Consider the following 15,817-nt stretch of genomic DNA (forward strand, 5'->3'; position numbering starts at 1 on the left):
CTTTGTGTCAGAAATATCAACTTTCCTATAAAGTTGATTTAGGTGGAATTAATACATGTTTCCATCTTGGTTTTGAATAAAAATGTTGCATCCCAATCCTAGTGATGGGAAATTTTCCTTGGTGAACTCATCTGAGGCAAGATTTTGAAGCACGGGGCCAAAGAATGTTTTACAGAGGGAGCCAAGCTTTGGCGGGCACCGTCTGGCTAAGAAAAAACAAAAGCAGATTGCATGTGGCCAATACGTTGCCTCTTTGATTGGAGTATCTCTTTTTCAGCCATTCAACAAATGTTTATTAAGCATCTACTACAACCTGGGCACTATTCTAGGTACTGGATTCAGGAGTGAACAAAACAGACAAGAATCCCTGCCCTTATTAAGCTTTACATGAGAAATCATCAAACGGACATGAGTATAATGTGATAAGTGATTCTTTGATTTATAAACATGGAAACAAAGAATGGGGGGAAAATCAATTGCTGGATCAACTACCTGATTAATTCCTAAATCCAAACCCCATCCTGCTAACTGCCTTTGAGGGCCCACCTGGCATGCCCATGGGTACGGTGTTACCAAACTGGAAATACAAACTGGTCCAGGTTATACAGCAATGAGGAGTGAACCAGGTGGTGGGAATGGTTGCCCTCTGGGAGTATAGGCCTGCGATTTGTCAGATCTTGACTAGGAACTGAAATCCAGATTTTGTGCAAATCTCTTGATGTTTAGGTTCTGGAGGCTAATTCAAAATTTTCAGTAGCACTGTTGAGCTAAAAAGAACACTTCTTCAGTCCAAAGACTACCAGTTTGCACCCTGGGTCTTAGGTGGGATTCCAGCAAAGGCAGAGAGTCTCAGGGGACAGGTGGCTCAGCCCGTAGTAATGGCAGGGAGGAAGTAAACTCCTATACCAGCTAAGTCATCCTTGATCCTTTGGGTGCCAGAAGGATCATGATTTAGGGTGACCTGAGATCTCACTTTCTGATTTTAGTACATAGTCATTCATTTGCTCGTTCATTCATTCATTCATCAAACATTAATAAACACCTTCTCTGGCTGAAACACTAGTCTACTCAGCTTAAAAATAGCTCCCATCTGGCCAACTTTTTAGGGACTTCCAGTCTGATGGGACTTCGACGGCCTTTACACTGGGAGGTGCAATGCTTCCTGTGATAATGCTAACCTTGGATGCGCACAGAATAGGTACATTTGATGGGTCAGAGCATCACTTGGCTGCATTTCTGGAGAGATGTCACTGAGGGACTCTGCCTTATCTCGAATATGTTTGGTGGCTTTGCAGCGTGGGTATTTTCTCTTTCAGAAGAAGGGATTCTGTTTCATGCCTGGTTTTTCATCTGCAACATTTTGACCCTAAAATCCTCTTTCAACTAACAATCATAGTCTTTCGTCTATGAAAACTGTCCTCTAGGTGGCGCCATTTGCAGCTCTCTGAGTCTCCCTGGGCCTGCTTGCCTGACTTCCCCACCAGCAAGGCAACTTTGTTCCTTGGCCTGACAGCTGTGCCAGGAAGCTCTGCACAGAGCAGCTCATTCCCAGCTCTTGTAGGATCTGCAGTGCTTCAGGCTGACTTCTAATTGGTCTTTCAGGTAACCCCCTACTCCTTCAGGTTGCTTTGGAGGGATAACTGTTCCTTCTCCTGAACTCCTCGAGCCGTCCATTCTCTATACTGTGTGTTAGCAGCGAGTGCTTCTCATTTCACATTGTTGTTTATTCTTTTATGCATGTGAACTGTCTGCCCAAATAGACTATTAAGCCTTTAAGGGCTTTGTATGCCTCAAACACCTGGCATAGTGCACTGCCTGGGACAGGCAGTCTGTGAGCATGTGTGCTGTGGATATAGGTTCTGGTGTCTTTTGTTTATTCATCACTCACTGAGCATCTGTTCTGGCCTAGGCACTCTTTTGGGTGCCCTGAAAACAGTTATGAAAAACAAGGTCCTTGCTCTCAAGCGGCTCCTAATCTCACGAGAGAGAGAGGAAGGGAGGGAGAGAGAAATTGACAATTACACTGGTGCAGTGCATGCTGTGAGCAGCCATGCTAAGTGACTCCGGGAACAGAAGTGCAGGCTTTTCCGTCTCCACAAGCAACTTGTACAAGAGGGTGGCCTTTCCACTCTTTAACTCGAGGATCACTCCTAGAGACTCAACTATGCCTTTTGCTGCTTTTCTTTTCCAGTACCTAAAGGACAGGGTGATAGGATCATGAGGGCATCTGTCTCAGGATACCACAGAAGAGGTGACAGTCTTTCCATTTTCCTCTAGTGTTCATGCTTCTAGTATTTTGTGGTTTGTTTTTCAGCTATCTAGTAATTGCCCTTGAATTCTCAAAAGGGTCTGTCATCTCACTGTCTGGGGGGCATACGGAATTAATGATGCACTGTTTAGTGGCGGAGATACATATTTATTGAATACCTTTTCATCTTTAAGATACATCCCAATGTTCCCTTTCCTGTGAAGTCTTATCCAGTTCTCCTGAACAGAATGAATTATTCCTTCCTTTTTACACCTCTGTATTGTTACTTTTATCTCAACTTTCATACAAATTGCTTCCATTTTACTATAGCAGTGCAAGCCTCATAATGACTTAAGACCATAAGCCTCTTGAGGGCAAGAACCATATTGTCTTCATCTTAGTAACCCTCTTTTGCCTTAGTTATTTACACATAGTAGGCAGTGAATATTTGTTGATTTAATTAACTGGGACTTTGTCACATGATCCGTGTTTAGTTGCATAGAGTATTTGCTTCTAAAACATGGTTGACAAGTGCAGTAGTTTCCACGTAGATTTTGTTTGCTTGACTTAGGTTGTATATTTGCTTGGCAAATGCCTTCTAGATATGTATGCAAAGGTTTCTGGATGAATCTGGGCTCAGACTTGGAATTTTCTTTTTCTGTGTTCTTCTTGAAACCCACGCATGGCTTTATCGCTGTCAAGTATTGATTTTCCCTACTTTTCCTTACTTCTTGATTTCTTCTCAACACTCGAAGGAACATCCTCCTATTGATTTGTCTTATCCATTCAAATAGCTAAGTTCCAAGGAATGTCCCTGATGCTGGGGATACACTGGTGACAGAAGAGACATTGATTGTATCTACAATCTATTGAAACAGTTCAATTCCTTTCATCAAAAAATAGGTCAATTCAGTTAAAATGGATTACCTGAGTGCTTGATGGCACCATTTGAGAGACATTTTCAAAAATCTCAGAGGACCCTTTCCTCCCAGGAAACCAGACTCTTGAAGCTTTCTGATTGTCATTTGATTTTCTCATGTTTTCTATCTCTCTGAAACTCATGTATATACATATTTTAGAGGATGCAAACTTATAATTGTTTTTCCCCTGAAGCCATCTAAAATTTCTCCATATTGAATTTCAATCTTTAATTTCATTGGTCATTTAATTTTAAATTTTGACTTCACAGCAAGTCTAGTGGCTTTTCCTAGGCGTGGACAGAAAGGGGGTGATGTTTGTCTTCTCTGTTCTCTCTCGGCCAAGGTGAAATTTGATTATTTTCTAGACCAAATATCCTTTTAAAAAGGGAGCCTAAAATATAGATCTTATGTCTTGATGACTTGTTTTATCTAAATCCTGGCTTAGAGACAGAGTTTTGTGTGTGTGTGTGTGAAGGGTTAGAGGTAATGGCAAATGAAAGAAGATAGTCACACACCTGTCACCCAGGAACCCTGTGTGCATTCTTGACCTGTGACATAGGACAATCATGACTTGACTTTACACTCCGGATCAGCAGGTTGCACCAGAGACATCTCAGAGAAAACAGAAAATGTGTAAAAGGGATTCCCTTCTTAACATATAATTTACTCTCAAGATCTCAGTTTCCATTAAGGTGGAAAGCAATATGAGTTTCACCTCTTGTAACTATTAGATCAAACAAAACCTGAATGAGCAAGGAGATTTTTCTGGCCATGTATCAGTCGTACATCACAACAAAACAAGCAAACAACAGTTTTAAGTAAACTGCCTCAATCCGAAGCGGAAAAACAAAATACTAGAATGAAATCTTGCTGGGGTGATCTCGGTTTTCCCATTTTTCTATTTTGTTTTTTCCTTTTCTTTTATTCCACATTATTTTGCATTTTCCCAGAAGTCATCCATAATTCAATCTCGGTCTAGAAGGGTCCATTCGATTACTTGGCTGCTAAACATCGTGCACCTTTTCAAAAACAAGAGGAGAGCTTTTAAAAACCAAAGCAAAACAAAAACACCGTCAATGACATGAAAAGTTGGAAGCTCTCAGGAGGCTCTTGGAAACCTGGGCAGCTTCATTTTTCTGCCCAGGATTTCGATTTCTCTCTCCAGTAACTTTGTGGTCAGTTTTGCCTCTTCGTCTCCCCCACCCCTCGGGCAACCAGTGACAATTCCTTTGCCCCAGTCGCACTTCACGAGGGTATCTTATTTTCCACGACTGAACTGGGGTCAGAGGGGCCGCGACAGACTTTCGAACCGCAGGGCGCTTTGGAAATAGGCTCGGGAGGCAATCCTGCAGCGGCTGCGGGCGGCCCCGCGGGGGCACCGGGCAGGGGGGCGCGACGCCAGGTGGGGCAGGGGCGCGCGGGGCCGAGGCCCGCGACTTCGCGGAGGGCCGGGCTGGTGGGCCGCGAGGCAGGCCGAGGCCGCCATATTCCTGCTCACCACGCCCGGGCGGCCGCCGGCAGCAGCAGGTTGGCGGCGGCCCCGCTCGCGGCAGTGGCCGCCGGCTCGCGCTGCGCCGCGGCGGCCCGACCCCCGCCCCGTCGCCGCCGGGGGCGGCCGTGACCGCTGCGCCCGCGGGCCCGGCGAGGGCGCGGGAGGCACCCCCAGCCCGAGGGCCGGCCGCGGCGGGGAGCAGCGCGGGCGAGGCGGGAGGCACCCGGGGAGGCGCGCGGCGGCGGCGGCGGCGAGCCCAGGAAAGCCTCCCAGGAGGGGCGGGCGGCCCCGCCTCCCCGCTCCCTCCTCCGCGCCCACTCCCTCCCCCTCCTCCTCCTCCCGCCGCCGCCGCCGCCGCCGCCTCCCTCCCGGATCTGTGCTCCAGTTGAGAGAAAGAAGAAAATGTGTGTGTGTGGCGAGGGGGAGGGCGCGCGCTGAGCCGCGCTGCGCGCCTGGCAGTCGGGCCGGGTGGGCGCCGGGCGGAGGCGGGGGCGGGGGCGGAGAGCGCGCGGGGCGGTGGGCGCGGGCAGGGCCGAGAGCGCCCGAGCCAGCCGTACCAGGCGGCGGCCAGCAGCCGTCGGCGGCCGCTCTCTGCGGGGACGCCCCGGTGGATGTGCTCTCGCCGCCGGGCGCAGGGCGTAGGGGAGCCTCGGCGGCGGCGGCGGCGGCGGCGCGGGGGGCGAGGCGGGCCGCCCGTTCCCGGGGAAGGAGGCGCGGGCGTCTGAGCGAGGCCGGGCGCCGCGGCCTTCCCTCGCGCCCCCCGAGCCAGCGCCCGCGGCCGCCTCCCGCGCCCGCCTCGCGCCTCCCGCGGCCCGAGCAGCCCGCTCCCGCCGGTCCCCCGGCCCCCCCGGTGGCCCCGGCCCTGGCCGCGGCCCCCGCGGCCGTCCCCCGAGCTCGTCCCGGACGCGCGCCCGGGCGGCGGGGCTCGGCGGCCGCCACTGCCTCGGGGGAGCGAGGGCGGGAGGGTGTGTGTGCGCGCGTGTGAGCAGGGGTGCCGGCGGGCTGCAGCGGAGGCACTTTGGAAGAATGACTCTGGAGTCCATCATGGCGTGCTGCCTGAGCGAGGAGGCCAAGGAAGCCCGGCGGATCAACGACGAGATCGAGCGGCAGCTCCGCAGGGACAAGCGGGACGCCCGCCGGGAGCTCAAGCTGCTGCTGCTCGGTGAGTGCGGCCCGGGGCCGGCCGCCGCGGGCCCTCCCGCCGGGCCGTGGCAACCTCCGCCCGCCACCCTCGGTCCCCCAGGGCAACTGCCCTCCGCGGCCCTCGACCCTACCCTCCCGGGGCGCGCCCCCAGCCGATACCCGCACCGGCGCGGGCGCGCGCGCGCGTGTACACACACACACACACACGCACACACACACACACGCACACGCACACACACACACACACGGGTCGGGTTGGCCTTGCCCCGCGCCTCGGCGTGTGCCTTTCGGTGTCGCGGAGGGCTGTGCGTTCGGGGTGCGCGTTTATGTGCTGTGCATCTGCTAAATGGCAAATCATTTCGGGGGCGAGGCGCGCGGTGGGAAGGTGGGCAGAGGGCTTGAACTTCCACTGTGGCGGCCGCAGCGCCCGGCGGGGTGGTGGAGTGGGGAGCTGTGTGTGTGTGGCCCGAGGGTGGCGAGCGGAGCCAGGGTACGTTGGGGGATGGCGTGCGGTGGGGTGGCCTGTGTGCATTCGTTGTCAGTGCTTTCTGGGGTCAGGAGGGAATGGTGGAATGGTGGGCACACTCGCGGCTGGATTCTCCAAGGAGTGATGATGAGGGAGCCGAGTGGTTGGCCCTCCAAAGAAAGGAGGCTTATGTATTCGGGGGGCGGGGAGGCAAGCCCGAAGGTGTCACACAAGTGCTGTTCTCTAGCCACCAGACCACCGAAAGGAGGGACTCAGAAGAGTTTCTTGACCAGTGGATGGTGACAGGCGTGTTTCTCGTCTGCACCATTCCTTCCAGATAAAGATGAGCGATAGGGGAGCGTTGTGTTGTGTGTTGACAGCCACGGGTATCTTTTGTTTAATGAGGCAACCCAGATGTAGGCCTGAATTCACAATAGTTACTCCTGAAAACCAGTGCAGCCTCTCATGTACTCTCATGGAGACAAATCGAAACCTTTTGTTTAAAACGGACAACATTTTAATATCTTTGGAATCTGGGTTAGGAGGAAAACGGGAAGTGTACAGCAAAAATTTCCCTTTTATCTCTAAAAAAACCAACCCCTTATTCTGCCTTAACACCAAGTTAGCAAGAAAATGCCATTTCTCAAGTAGGAATTCGATTGATTATGATCTCTGAGAGAGTGTTCAGAATCAAGATCAGGGTTCACAAACAAGCCAGTGTGACATAACTCTGAGCTATTGTGGTAGGAAGAGCAAACAGCTTTGCAGTAACAGGCCTGAAAAATGTCTACACTTGTGTTCTGGATATTTGTGTGTGTAATAAATACGTTCCTCAGACATTTCTGTAAGAAAAGGATATTGTGTTGTCAGGATTTGAGAAGCCTGTATTTTCTTTCTTATCTTGAGCGTTCCATCTCCTGGTTCAAGGAACCAATTGCCTTTGGGACTGAACTGCTTATGAACTAGATCAATTATAAGAAGGAACAAAATACAGTGATCACGAATAGTTATAAATGGTTAATTCACATGCCATGCTCTGTGTCTTCATTTTGACCAGATTCAGTAAATGTGCACATGTTTATAAAGAGCAGAAGGCAAAATGCTGGATAAAGAAGTAGGCTTTAGGGAGTGAAGCCAGGGGAGGGGAAAACTGCCATTGGAAAATGAAGATCTTTTTATTTTTAATTTTTATTTTCATTTTGGGCTGCTTCTAATGGCTAAAAACGTGTAGTTGAATGTTTTCTGAATGCTCAAGATTGAGAAGTAGAAAGGGCAAGAGAAATGTATAGAGTGTGTAAGTGCACAATTAAGGGGAAAAGCATGTGTTTTAGAGAGACTTAAGAACAGTTTCTGTTTTTCTTTGGCCCTGTTCACAGTCTTATTTGTTTCTGTTTTCTGTTTTGCTGGGAATAGGATATTTGAGGTCTCCCTAGCCAACTCTATTGCCTGCAATGTGACAGCTCTGGGTTCCAAGCAGCTGTGAGTTACAGCCCTGGGGTCTTTGTCAGTCTGAGGGCCCAGGTTTGAATGTCTGGGAGGAGGACTTTTGCGGAAATAGACATATATGGTTGCTTAACTACCTATTGTGTATTTAAATCACATACTGTGCTTTGAAAAATGAGCTTGGAGATAATTTTATGAGGAAAAAAATTAAAGTCAATCAGTTTTACTGCTAAAGCGGTGGTAGTTGGGGAGCTTTGTTTTTCTCTTATTAGATTTCACTAGGGTTTAATACAGCTCTGCCCCAACCCCCAAATATGGCCTGTTAGAAGTGGTAAGAAAAGATGGCGTTAATTTAGCACCTACATTCATTAGTAACACTTAAAATTTATGTAGCTTTCTGTTAGAAACATGATCCCTAGACATCATGTAAGAATTGCTACAGCTTCGTGTTCTGGGTATGTTGCTTTTGTAACAAAGCTCCTGCAATATCGACACTATCTATGTAGTAGATGCTGTATGCTAATAGTAGATTTGTGTGTGTGCATGAGCATGTGATTGCGTGATTTCTTGAGTCCAGGAGGGAAATGCTGGTTGATTGGAGGCAGGGAAGGTGTTGGTGAGGGGTTGGAGGAACTCCTGATGTGCTCCTTTGATGAGTGCCCTGACTCTTCTGGTTCCTTCATTCATTGAAACCATGCCTGTCCAAAGGAGGTCACAGGATGTCTCCTTTCACAGTTGAAAGTTTTACCACTATTTTTAACTACTTTCTTTAAATTGAGGAATCACCTTAATATTGAAATGAAATTCAGTATGGAATTCTTATCCAAGTAGATTTTAGTTCAAAGCATGACGCCATTTTAATGGAAATGGATTTATCTGGCAGGGATAAAAGTGTGGACCCTTGTGTTTGTTCACATAATTATTTAATTTTATATATTGATAATATGGAGAAATTAGAAAGGGCAAATAGTAGTTACCTGCTTAGATGAAAGTATGGCAGTAAAATTTGGATCGTTTTGATACATATCCAGCAATGTGTTCCATATTCCACAGTACTTATATATTTTAATTTTTATTCTTTTTTTAAAAAAGAACCCAGACACCTTCCCCCTTAAATTCTGAATTCTTTTCTTGTCGTCTTTAACTTATTCATCTCTGAATTTATTTTTTTAGTGTTTATTTCTTTTGATACCACAAAGAAAACTTTGTACTCTACATGTATGCAAGAGAATATGTTAACTTGGTTGATGTTTTTGTATACTTCTCAGTTGTAAAGTACATTATGTTTTCTTTAAATAATTAATATTCATTAATATTAATTAAATATTTCTATTGGTGCTACATGGACCACACTGTTTAATATTAATATGTGTTTAAATCTGTATAAAACAAGTGGTTTTGAATGTCTGCTTCCAGTCACAGGGACTCATCCTGAAATCTTTTTCAGTTCCTTGAAGATACATGTCTTCCCAATTAACCTGTTTTTATTTTGCATGTTTTTGAAATCTTTACTCTTCAGATTTTAATTGTCAAATAGGAAGATTTAGCAAACCTTGTTTATTGATTAGATTCCACCTATTGAAAACAGGCAAAGTTGAGGCCAATCTTAGATGGAAGAATGTATGTTCTTGATCTTCTAACTGAATTAGATATGTGATGATAGATTTTCTTCCTCTTTTAGACTGGCAGCTTACGAGGGTGGGGATTGTGTCTGTGTCGTTCACTATGAAATCCCAGCAGGTCCTAGCATAACGCCTAACTCGTAGAAGGCTCTCAATAAATATTTGTTGAGTAAGTTTATGACCCTTCTGGTAGCAATTGGGACCTTAAAATAATGAATAGAGACATGGAAATAGGTAATGTTTGTAATCTGTGGCAGATAAAATCATGATCTTCTTTAAAAAACTGTATGTAACTCTTGGAGCGGGTTGAATACAAATGCCTTCCAGGGTCGGAAGTGTTGCTGTAAGATGTTAGATCACATATTGAACCAGTGGGTTACAGTTCTGCGCTGCGTGCATTTGGGAATGATAATAGTCATGCTTAAAGTATGAAAGTTTAAAGAAAAAAAAGAAACCATTCCATATCTTGATTACTTTTTATCCTCTAGAAGCTCGTTTAACTCTGTCATCTTTTGCCATAAGCGTTTCTCCATGATATACTCCCTCAGAGGGGATTTTAAAATTCTCTAGAGCACAGGTGGTAACAGATTTTTATGATTTCCCTATGTGATTACATGAGGACAACCACAATGATTAAAGATAGAATTTTAGGAATTGCAGATAGAACATTTTCAGTTTGAGAGGCATACATTACTGAAAACTGTACAGTTACAGAGCAAGAAGGGACCTGGAACGCTGGGAATGCTCTGGCATATTTAGACTGTATGGAGAGTTCATTCACACAGGTCTGGATAAAAGTACCTGCCCCTCTACCCCTCCTAGAGTTCACTGCAGGAAGAATGGGGATGCTGCTTGCCTGAATTAACCGTGAGGTTACTGGCTGTCTAGGATGGCTGCTCAGAACCACAGAATGGGGGCATCTCTCTAAGCAGCCCTAATAACAACAGCTCCCTGGAAATACCAAAATATGGTGTTTATGAAGCTGCTTTAAGACCAACCAGTTTTATTTTTGCTACTCTTAGCTTCCAAGTGTTGATTATGTTTCTAAATGTCAAGATTTATTTGAGTGCATTTCCTCTTTTTTTTGAAATGAAGTACTTCTAGTTTATATCTGAAGAGTAAAGTGGAGCATCCCTCATAATAATTAAAAACTGTAGTTCTGAATATATAACAGAGACTTCAGAGTAAGATTTTTGCATTGAACCGTGTAGGTTCATTGTCTAGGTCTGCCATATAACTGTCAATCCTGTATTTACATGTCATTTCTTCATATGGGAACTTGGCTTCTATGAAAACCCTACTGAATAGTAAAATTATCCTGTGATATCTATTCAAATCTTTTTAGGTAAGTTTAGAAAGGAGAACAAGAAGAGTAATTTAGTAGCCATTTTGTTTATTAGAAATAGATTTGATAGCCTCTTTTTCATAAGAAAAACCAAAACAGAACCCCCGCTATGCTTTATAGGAGATGGCTTATGTTCACTTTTCAGAGATGCCTATTAAATATAGTTATGATTTTTATTACAGATGAATTTTTAAGGACCTGAAACAGCTTTTGCAGTTATGAGACTGCGTGCTATGCTAAACTTAGCAGGAAAAAAGGAACAGATTTTTCTTCATGATCCAGACAAACTTATGCTTGAAAAGAAATGAACAGGATTTTCCAAGGATGATTCTGATTCCAGCCTTCATGTTAATTTTTCTTTAAGGAGAGGTTATTAGTTCTGTTGATATTAGTGGAAATGTTGATTGGGTGCTGTAGAGGGAAAATAGGGAGCTGAAAGGGAAGAGAGAGAAGCCATTTTAAGAAGGTTAGGATTGCTTTCTCCCTGAGAAGGTGGAGAGACTCTGTTTCCTCCAGACTCTATGTTTTGGGTTAAGGGAAATACAAGTATTTGTAGCGACAAATAAAGTCTAGTTTCCTGGTTGAAGGGGGAGGGTGGTGACGTTTTTAAAAGGAAACTTTTATAATGGCTTTTAAGCAATGTTAAAATCTCTGCAGAATTAGTCTTAGGGAAGTGTGAAATAGCAATAGAAGGTAGAATGTGTGATTGTTGGTAATTAAATCTGTGGCAGTAACTGGACTACAGTAAACAGTGAATGTTTTCTCTTGTTCTACCGAATGGAGTAACATTAAAGAAAGAGCTGTTCTCAGACCCAAACACGATTTTGTGCGAACAGCTGTTACTAATAAAATTATAGGAAGCCGTTCGACGATCAGCTTTGATTTGTTAATGTTACTGATACGTAAAAATCTGTCTTGATTTCTCATCTAACATGTAATAAAAAGAAAAAAGGACCTAAACATGCTGTCGGAAATGAGTTCATAAATCCTAGGTGGTCATGAATCTGAACTTTACGAACAAAAATAAACATCTGTATTGCGATACCGAGAACCAAAAGTTGAATTCGCTAAATAGCTCTGGGTTTGACCTTTATACCTAGCCATAATTTCTGAAATCAGTGCTGAGTATTTTGTTAAAAACCTTTGTGGCTCAATGTTAAGAGTAAAATTAGTATTATTTAAAAATAAAGTTAGGATGTTTCAAGTTCATTTACTCAACAAACACTTGCCAGTTATTGGAAAATAAACGTTACCTCCAAATTTTTTACCAGGCATACCTTAGGAAAGAATAGTTGCATAGAGAATGCCTATCGAATGAACAAATATTAAGCACCTACTGTGTGCAAAATAATGTGCTATGTGAGTCCCTCCTTATTTCTTATTTGCAGGCAGGAAAGACTACAAGCTCTTCACAGTTCTTGTTTCACAGTCAACGCCCTGGGGCTGACATGTCCTGTGTGTTATCCTGCCTGGCTTTGGCTTTTCTACTGGCTGTAAATACAAAGAAAAAGACAAAATCATCTGAAGGCCATTGTGGAAGCTTTCCGGGGATTACACAACTGGAGAAAGCAGATGATCTTGAGAATTTGAACTCCTGAGTTAGGTATATTATTTCCTTGGAGCGTATAATCTTTTTGCCTTAAACTATGAGAAACTGTGACCACTTGCTCTGTTTCTCTAAGTGGATTGGAAGCTCCATGAGGGCAAAGGTAGTGGCTGTTGTTTCTGTGTGTCTCAATGTAGCACAATTCCTTGCTCAATTTACAGTGATTCTGTTGTCAGTAACTGGGGCTGTGGGCATAGGGGGTTGGGAGTAGGATGGGTAGCTGGATTCCCGAAAGAAAGGAGAGCAATTGAAGGAAGGGAATTTAAACTTCTTGCTTTCTTCTAAAGGGTGCCATCCATTTGCCACTCCTCTTTGCTGTTCTGTGGACCACCTGGGGCACAGTAAAAGGAATTCTGTTTTAAGGACGCAGTAGTCTTTGTCTCCTTTCCTGCTTCTCATTCATTCTTCAGCGAGAGTGATTCGGTTGAACATTCTCATATTGTTTCAGGTTGAAAAGCCAATAGCAGTTTATCCAGCAGTTTGAATGAAAAACTGTCACATACACAAGTCATTTGGAATTTGGAAATTCCATGCACCTTTATTACAAGATTAATCTTGGATTGTGAGCAGTTTGACTACTTTAGAAACAAAGTACTTGTTTCAGGGAAGTGTATAATGGATTGTGGTGCAGTGGGGAAGAAGAATGTTATTAATGCCATTATATTTCTGAAACCCCACAGGAGGGAACAATAATTGATCCACAAATTAAAGAAAAAGCTAGAGTGAGACTTTTTGGCTCTGCTACAGGAAGTGAATAGTGATGTTTAGAAACATTCGTGTATATTTCTAAGAGAGAACCTCTCCTTTTTCCCTTTGGAGAAATGAAATTGTGAATTAATGATCTCTTCCCAGACTTTGACTTTTTTGATCACCATCACTTGCTAAGAAATTGAAATAGATTTTTTGTTTTGCTTCTTTTTTATGTTAAAAAAATTTTTTTTGTCTTTTTTATTTTACATTTCCTTTTGCTGGAGAGACAGCCAGGAGATTGGTGGCGTCTTCCCTGTATTTCCTGGTGACTGCAGCTGACTAGTTCTTTCTAGAGAGAGTTGCTTCCGTGTCTTACCCACCCATTATTCATTCATCCAGCTTGTATTTGCTGCAGGCCCCCCAAAAACCCCTTCCATGTGAATACCACCTACCTACTCACTCTCTCATCACAGCTCCCTTAGACAAGTGCTGGGAGGGGTTCCTTAGATTCTCTGGTGTGTGCATTTCTGTAAGATTTAGGGAACTTCCAAGTTGGTGCCTCCTTCAGCCATCATGTGGCTGTGAGCTGGTGCGAGGGGAAGTCGGGTACTATACTTTAAAAGAAAGACACTTGTGAATGTGCTTCTGGGAGATGATTAACTTTCTTTAGCAACACTTAGGTCTGCAAAACCAAGTATGTTGTTATTGAACAAAATGTGAAATTCTCCTTCCTTTTCCAGAGGGCAGAGACTTGAGATTGGTTCATGATCACCAGCAGAGACTTAGTGAGCCAGTGCTGGATAATCTCTCATGGGCTGCTGGATTTCAAAATAGGATGCAGCACATTTGCTAGAAGGGGAGAAAGTGCTGTCGGCCTGTCTTGAGCAACAGTGCATCTTCCTCATTTAATGATTTGAAGTCCCCATCTCGGTTACTTGAGGGCCTTAAAAGATCTCTTTCTAACTGCATTTCTCTCTAGATAGTTAGGGAAGGTGCCATTAGCAGTGGCCGTGGCTTTTGTTATGCCCAGTCAGTCTAAGTAGGTTTTTTGATTTATTTGTTTTTTTAAGGTAAAGGTGTCATGATATTTTCTTGCCGTGTGAGTTGATATTTTAGGCCCTGCACTCTTCAGAGCTCCTTCATTGTATGTTCTTTCTGCAGAAGGCAGATGCAGTTTTCCTCTTGTCCTAAAGAGCTGACCCATTTCCTGTGACTTGTTCTAATAATACAGGATGACTTTAATTCTTGTTCCTGGTTTGGCCTTAAAAGAATGCCAGGGTACGTGTTAAGCATTTAGCTCTCGAAATCTCATGATATATTTTTGAAAATTGGTAAATCATGCAAAAACAATGGCAGACTGGCTTTGTGAAAGTTTATTCGGCTGGATAATGAAATACTCCTTATGGCTCTGCCTCTTGCTTTAGTCATGTGTATCTTTTCCAAAGCCTGTAACTGAAAGGCAGTCAGCTACTCCTGCCCTGCCTCTCTGAACTAACCTGAGGGTGTTTCGTTCCTTTGCTCCTTTACTGTTTCTATAGAAACTTGAAGAAGGAAGAGATTGGACCACATCAGAGGGCCGTTCAAAGGTTGAAACTTTCTCTGCTTTTGCTCTGCAGTTTTGGCAAGCTCGCCCCTGGACGAGGGGCTCTCCAGGAGCGATGGGCTATCCCAGGAGGCATTGCCAGGTCTGGTGGACTCCTGGTGGCCCTCACTCTCTCTTCTTCCCCTTTGGAATAACTCCCAGCGCCCTGCAGGCAGCTCACAGTCCTGGGGAAGAGCCGTGAGGAGGGCTGGAGTGAGGAGGCATCAGCGAGCCGTCCCTCATGCGCCTGGCATGCTGCTGATAGTTTCACTGCCTTCACAAGGCATGGTATCAAAAGCCTCCTGTCATATCAGCGTGGGGCTTTTGCTTCCTGCAGGAAGGGCGATATCCTGGGAGGCGCAGAGGTGGAGCCTGAGAGGCAGTGTTCCAGGCTGCCCTGCTCAGGCCTGGGTGTTTTCTTAGATACCCTTAGGCAGCTACCTGTGACTCACTAATGCTACTGTTTTTTTTTTTCTTTGCTTCATTGGGCTTTAAGCAATGGTTTTCATTTGCTTACAGATAATCTCTGCTGCCCAAGCCCGTTTCTGCCTTTGCAGCGAGAACAGGTTGGCCGTTTGAGCCTGGGCCCTGGGCGTGCCCCAGACGCCTTGGCGGAGCTTGTCTGGGGCACTGTTTGTATTTGGAGTCAGCAGGTCCCTTTTCCAGACCTTCCAGGGAAGATTTAGAATTAACCCTTGGATAGACCGTTTGTGTTCATTTCCTCTTCCATTGCTGTGTCCATTTTTTTCCTTGGGGATTTCATTGAAACCAGAAGAGCAGGTAATGGTGGGCACATCCATAACATGATGTAAGGAATTCCATACTTTTTTGCTTTACAAGATATTTATATGTACCGATATATTAAAGTGGCCTTGGAACTGCCCTCAGTTGTCATGGGAATGATCGGAGAGACTTGAAGAAAGCAACTTCTTGTGTCCCTTGTCTGCATTCTAGAGAAAGCGCTCTAGGAGCAAAGAAGGAATAGCCAGACTCTCACCCTGGGTCTGGAGAAGCTCTGTTCCAGGAGCCCAGTTTCCCTGGAGGTGCCAGGCAGCTGTTTGGCATTCCTCACCTCGACTTTCCTCCTGGCCCATGGCCTTCTGCTTATTATCTTATCAGCTTCTGGCTCACCTACCTTGATCTCGGATTTGGAGTTAGACAGGTACAGGGAGCGGTCCTGCGAAGGAGAGTAATGGGGGATCTGGGGCTTGGCAGGGCAGAGGGTGTTGTTGCTGGTAGGGGTGGTGCAGCCGGGTCTTC

The 15,817-nt window shown here is 45.3% G+C and overlaps 1 protein-coding gene across 1 annotated transcript in view; it reads left to right on the forward strand.

Annotated features, from left to right (window-relative positions):
• Positions 1-5,686: 5,686 nt before the first annotated feature.
• GNAQ (G protein subunit alpha q) overlaps positions 5,687-15,817 on the forward strand; it is a 294,507-nt gene continuing 284,376 nt past the window's right edge. Inside the window, exon 1 of the mRNA XM_070590212.1 lies at positions 5,687-5,822. Within this exon, the coding sequence (XP_070446313.1) occupies positions 5,687-5,822 (136 nt within the window). The remainder of the gene's footprint in view (positions 5,823-15,817) is intronic.

The sequence above is a fragment of the Equus przewalskii genome, chromosome 22, assembly GCF_037783145.1.
Source record: "Equus przewalskii isolate Varuska chromosome 22, EquPr2, whole genome shotgun sequence".
Classification (NCBI taxonomy): Eukaryota; Metazoa; Chordata; class Mammalia; order Perissodactyla; family Equidae; genus Equus; species Equus przewalskii.